Source organism: Engraulis encrasicolus, chromosome 22, assembly GCF_034702125.1.
Source record: "Engraulis encrasicolus isolate BLACKSEA-1 chromosome 22, IST_EnEncr_1.0, whole genome shotgun sequence".
NCBI lineage: Eukaryota > Metazoa > Chordata > Actinopteri > Clupeiformes > Engraulidae > Engraulis > Engraulis encrasicolus.
In genome coordinates, this window is record NC_085878.1 from 46,221,270 (window position 1) to 46,227,487 (window position 6,218).

The 6,218-nt window shown below is 42.9% G+C and overlaps 1 protein-coding gene across 1 annotated transcript; it reads right to left on the minus strand.

The window, feature by feature from the left end:
• Positions 1-304: 304 nt before the first annotated feature.
• Positions 305-5,295, minus strand: LOC134438676 (macrophage-expressed gene 1 protein-like). Its single transcript, XM_063188291.1, has 3 exons — positions 4,831-5,295; positions 2,344-3,522; positions 305-595 (listed from the first exon to the last, which is right to left on the minus strand). The coding sequence occupies exons 1-3, from the start codon at positions 5,275-5,277 to the stop codon at positions 305-307; spliced, it is 1,917 nt and encodes a 638-aa protein (XP_063044361.1). The 5' UTR covers positions 5,278-5,295.
• Positions 5,296-6,218: the final 923 nt, after the last annotated feature.

Below are 6,218 nucleotides of genomic sequence, written 5' to 3' on the forward strand. Positions count from 1 at the left end.
GATTTTGGTACTAAAACTTAAGGGGCGGGGGTGGAAACAGGTTGTTTTTTGTTCAGGGGGTGTAAGAAATATAAAATACACCAATTCCAAAAATGTATATGACATGTTTCTTTCAATTACATTCAATTGTGTTAGAATATGACCATATATCCGCCATCTTGGATTTTGGGCGTTTCCACTTCAGAAAAAAAATGGAAAAAGGTGGATTCGAAGACTATGAGGTCTGTAGTTGATAAAAAACACAAATTGGAAAAATCTATATGAAATGTTCCTAAACCTTATTTTTGGGACAATTGAACCTGCACTAATAGTTGTTCATCTGTTCAGCTACCCCTTGGACATCAAATGCCTTGGCCATTTTCCACATATTGGTGTCATTGACTCGTACCCAGGCTTTGTCCCCCTCTGTTATGACAACCACAGTGTCTGTGGTCATCCCATTGATGATGGGTGGGCAGGTGAATGGTGGCAGGTGTATCGGCAGCAGCTGCCCACCTGTGAAGATGCCCGACTGGACGCAGTAGAGCACCTCACACCCATCACTGATGGCAGCCAGGTGCTGGCTGAAATTGGGTGGGCAGCGACGTTGGCCGCACTGTAAAAAATGCCTGTTGAAATTACGGCAAAAAACTGTCAAATTGCAACAGTCAGGGACCGTAAAATGTAAAACAGTTTATCTCTGTACTAAATATGGCAAGCCACTATTTAGTCAAAAAGCGCTACATAACTTTATTTTTGATAGGTGTCATATGTAGAAAATACTGGACTGTTCTCTGTAAACGAAGATATTGGAAAATACCGTTAAGTGAGATGAAGTAGTCAAGAAACGGTACATAACTTTATTTTTCACTGGTGTCAATATGTACAAAATACTGAACTGTTCACTGAAAAGAAAATATTGGAAAATACCGTTAAGTGAAGATGAAGTAGTCAAGAAACGGTACATGACTTTATTTTTCACTGGTGTACACATATGTACACAGCAAATTTGCCAGAGTTCGATTGATCAGAGTTAGACTGGTGTTAAACTGAACTTCCCATTTGCTCTTTGATGTAAAAGTGCCCTTCAGCAGAGGTGTCTTTTAGTGTTTAAAAGTGAGCTAGAAAGTGAGGCCTAACAGCAATTGCTGACATAGGGTAATTAATTAATAATTCAATAATTTAATAATAGGCCTACTTTTCATTTAATAATTAATACTACTACTAATAATGATAATTTGCATAAATAATACTACAACCATGTATAATGAGGCCAACACTATCTGATGTAATCCCCCCCCCCCCAAAAAAAAAGAAAGGCCCTGAAAAGTGTGTGTGTAGGGGGGGGGTGGGTTGTTGCGCTCCATGCGGCTCTCCTCCTGACTTTTTTCCCCTAATGTGGCTCTTGAGGAAAAAATAGTGAGTATCACTGGGCTAGTATAATCTGAAAAAGTCTACCTGGGACAGTAATCCCTTGAGCTCTTAGAAGTAGCCCAGTCTATTTGAAACTGTCATTCTACCCCATCCGAATCAATCTATCAATCAATTCCTGACCTCACCTGAGTGCCAAGGGCTGTCATGCAATGATTAACTTACTGCCTGCACCTGCCAAATGCTTCATCACTCGGGTCACATGGTTCACTTGAACATGTATTTAAACAGGGACTGTTGCATTGTACTGCTCACTGGTTGCTAGCTAGCTAGCTGGCTGGCTGTAAGGCCGGCTGGCCGGCTGGCTGGCTGCTGGCCTGCCCTCACCTGGCCGGCCCGGCTAGCAGGTCACGTTGTAAGGGTGGCTGCATGGTGGCTTGCTAACTAGCTTGTTTGTTAGCTTGCTTGCCCCGCTAGCTTTGGCCTTCATTTTCCTTAAGGTTATTTTCAGGCCTTTTTTAAATAAAGAATGGATTTGCATACCCTTCATTGATGATACTAGAGTGGTCCACCTGCCTGCACTAGACAATCTGGCAATTGGACATTTATTTAGGTATCTAATTAAGTTGATGTTTATTGGACTCCAATGAGTAGAATCAGTCTAATCAGTTGTCTGTGATTGCAACTCTATAATTGGACTCACCTGAGTATAATTAGTCCAATCAGTTGTCTGATTGTAACGCTATAATTGAACTCACCTGAATATAATCTGTCCAATCTGTTTTGGCAACCACTGCTGCCATAATTTTACCGTAAAATGTAAAAAAAATAATACCGTTATTTATTTAACGGTAGGCTTTGGCAACCACTGCTGCCATAATCTTACCGTAAAATGTAAAAAGGAAATATACCGTTATTTGTTTAAAGGTAGACTTTGGCAACCACTGCTGCCAGCAATTTTCCGTAAAAACAACAGTTCTTTTTTTACTGTGCGCCCATGAGCGGATTTCCAGCCTCGCAGCTGAAGAATCCCCCGAAAGGCACTGAGAATCGTGTACCGGCCTCGTAGTCTTTACTCAAACAGAGCATCAGACCGGTTGTTAGCAGTTTGAGTGGGTTGTACTGGGGAGGACAGCTGCGGGATTTAGTCAAAGGGTTGTCCATTGAAGGGCTGTAGAGGCCACCAAACAGGAAGCCAGAGACCGTCTCGGTTTCCTCCACTGTGGAGCACCAGTAAGTCTCGATGTTGGCACGTCTGATACGATAGACATCACTGCACACATTTTTGCAGCATGTTTGGATTAGCCAACACTTTTCGCACTCCTGGTGGCATTCGTAACGAGTGTAGCCTTCTTCCATCATCTGTGATCGCAACAAGGTTTCCTGGTAGGGCTCCTGACATGTGTAGTTGCCAGTTTCTGGGTTATTCTGCCCCTGCACTTCGCAAATCAAATGTCCATCTTCAGTGATCTGGGTGCAGCGTTGATAAATGCCACCAAATGTTGGGTTAGTTGCAGGCCCTTCACAGCTGCCGTCATCCACATTGGCCTGAAAGTTGAAATTCTTTGAATCTGGCTTGACACACCCTGGACGTGTGTTAACAGTGTAATAACGCTTGACAGCTTGGCGAACTGACCAGGCCAGTTTCCCAACAGTTGGTTCTGGCATGTTGGGGAACACAGCCTTGGTGATAAAGTAGTGGAGAGGCATACCCGTGCGGTCTATGGCTGCCAGATTGTTTACGATGCTTTCTTGCCACTTTTGCAGAGTGATTCCAGGGTAGAATGGTGCTCCACCATGGCTCACTGTCAGTGAGTATGTGACATTCCCCTCATAGTTGCTCATATTCCCCTGCACATCTTTGCTGCCAATTTTAAAGTTCACTTTGTTGAAAAAGCTCTGTCCGGCTGATGCTGAGACTGAGTGAGTAGATTTGTCCACGTTAGACACATAAGAGGCTTGAAGGTATTCCTCCATCACCAATGAAGCTCCTGCTTCGATAGTTGTTATCACGTGGGTGCCATAGTGTAGGATCAGCTTCTCTGAAAGGTAAGCTGCTAGGCGTGTTTGGTTGTTTTCTATGGCGTCAGCAATTTCCATGGCCTGATGAGTGAAGCGAGAGTCCAGGGTGAAGCCTGGGTACGCTTTCACAGTATAGAGATGGTTCCGCACCTATGGGAAAATTTGGGAATGTGTAAATGAGCAATCTGTCTTTTGACTGGTATAAATAAGCAACAAATAGCCTCATATAAATTGCATGCAAGCAACAACTTGAGGAAATTCCATATAGACATGCTGGATGTTTCCATGAATGAGCAACCAAGGTAGAGCCCCTTCCAACATTACTGATTTAAATGGCAGAATACCACCAAGGAATTTCATCCCACTTAAAACCATGTTTGGCTATCTCATCTAATTATATCCCCGAAACGCACTAGGTCTTTCGTGTTAACGCGAGTTTTGAACGGGTGGTTGGATTTGTCCCAGATTGGGTGTGTGAATGCTCTAGGGTAGGATCATGAACTGATTAGAGTTTGGAGGTCAACACTTTCAAGATGGCCGAATTTTTGTTTGGTCTATAACTTCTGACCGGGTGGATGGATTTGTCCAAGATTTGTTGTGTGAATGCTCTAGGGTAGGGTCATGGACTGATTCGAGTTTGGAGGTCAACACTTTCAAGATGGCCGAATTGAAAATCGCTGAATTTTTTTTTGGCCCTTAACTTCTGACCAGTTGGATGGATTTGTCCTAGAATGGTGTGTTAATGTTCTAGGGTAGATTCATGAACTGATTAGATTTTGGAGGCCAGCACTTTCAAAATGGCAGAATTTTCATTTGGTCCTTAACTTCTCGGTGGATTGATTTGACCAGTAACACCTTATTTTAATGGTTCACCATTTCAGTGAATCTACCACATTAGGTACAGTGTAATAACCAGTGTAACAATATGCAATACCATGTAATACCACTTACCAGTGTAACCAGTGTAACAATATTTAATACCATGTAATAGGCCTACTAGTGTAATACCAGTGTAACAATATGCAATACCGTGTCATACCACACACAAATACATGATGTATGTACAAAATTGGTACATGGTGTTACACTGGTATTACATGGTATTAAATATTGTTACACTGGTTATTACACTGTACCTAATGTGGTAGATCCACTGTAATAGTGAACCATTAAAACAGTGTTACCATTTGCCACATTTTTTTGCTTCATTTTCTCAATAGTCGTTTGGTTTTAAGCCTATGCACGTCATTGATCTATGATATTAAATATATTTGTTTTATATTTTGTATTTATCATATATGTTTATAAAAAGGTGGACAGGAGTGGTAGGAATGATGGGGGACTGGAAGCGTCGCGTTTTGGGGATATTTCTTAAGCAGTCGAAGGCGACTGCACAGGCCAACTTATTACATAACTTAACGGTTAGTTGCCTGCTTTGATGGAAATGAAGACACTTACTTGTACATGGGCAGTGACAGAAGACTCCCTGTCTTGGTGCGTCTTCATGCGTTCATTCTCCAAGGAGAACTTTCCATTGAGAACGGGGAAGAAAGACGCTTCTGCGTTGATGGAACGGGATGTGGTGCTGCGCTGGTCTAGCCATGAGGTGATGATGTCAGAGTTAGTCTCTACTCTACTGACTTTCTGTGGAATCACAAAAACTTCGTCAGGAATGAGGTAGACTCCGTCCTCTGTCGTTTGGCACTGGGAATAGCTGAAGTTCATCACTCTTCCCATGTCCAGATTGCGGAGGTTGTCCCATCCTCCACCTGGTAACACCTCTAGAGCCCTGAGTGCCCCGTTGCTACGGCATTCTCGCAGTCCATTACTTTGATGGGAAAGTGGATAACCGCTGATGCTACTGAGAGCCAAGACAAGGTAGGTAAGTACGAGATGCAGAGCCATGGTTCCCTGAAATGAGACACTCACAAGACTGGGCAAGGTTTAAATACAGTAGCAGAGAGAATGATGGTTGAGTTTCACTTGCGTTTCTCCTGAAACCACAGAACAGAGTGGGCATGTTTATGTACCTGCACATAACAGGGAATAAAAGGGCAGAGGGAGTGTGAGACTACTGTGCCCTTGTGTACTGTTTGTGACCTCAGGGACTGTTACTAGGCCACACACGCACAGACACACACTATGCAAACACACACACACACACACACACACACACACACACACACACACACACACACACACACACACACACACAGAGAGAGAGAGAGAGAGAGAGAGAGAGAGAGAGAGAGAGAGAGAGAGAGAGAGAGAGAGACTGTATCACTGTATTTAGTACCAGGAGGCAGGGGCATATACACAGTTGAAGGCAAGGCAAGTTTATTTGTATAGCACACCTCATACACAGATGCAGTCCGAGCTGGACTGGGACCACAAACCGGCCTGGGCAACTTTGGCTTATACCAGCCCTTCACCTTCACCCCAATACTACAGTTATGATGGGCTGAGTCCACTGTATATTAAGCATGCACCTATGGGCTGCCCATCTAAATTGTGGGCCGGTCTATGATGGACAAAAAAACCCCGAAAGCATTGGCCCCTAAGGACCGTTGACAGACCGGGTGAATTCCCTGTATGCCAGGTTACCAATCCAACCCTGAATACAGTTCAATGTGCGTCACAAAAAATAAAGTAAAAGGTATAAAGAAAACACAAAATTTTACAAAGAAAGCATTAAATGATTAGAATACAAGAAACTTAAAACATTTAAATAATACATTAATTCATCAAAATCAAAGAAAATTTCGAACATTTAAATCAAAAGGCAGACAAATAATTGCAAAGACTACACACATGCACGCGCACACACACACACACACACACACACA

Bases quoted from the DNA above. Each gene is read 5' to 3' on its own strand.
- LOC134438676 (XM_063188291.1), bottom strand. From the start codon at position 5,277: ATGGCTCTGCATCTCGTACTTACCTACCTTGTCTTGGCTCTCAGTAGC. The intron at 3,523-4,830 runs GTAAGTGTCTTC...ATTTTCCCATAG, and splicing joins CTGTCACTGCCCATGTACAA to GTGCGGAACCATCTCTATAC. The intron at 596-2,343 runs GCACAGTAAAAA...CATTTTTTACAG, and splicing joins CTGGAAATCCGCTCATGGGC to TGCGGCCAACGTCGCTGCCC.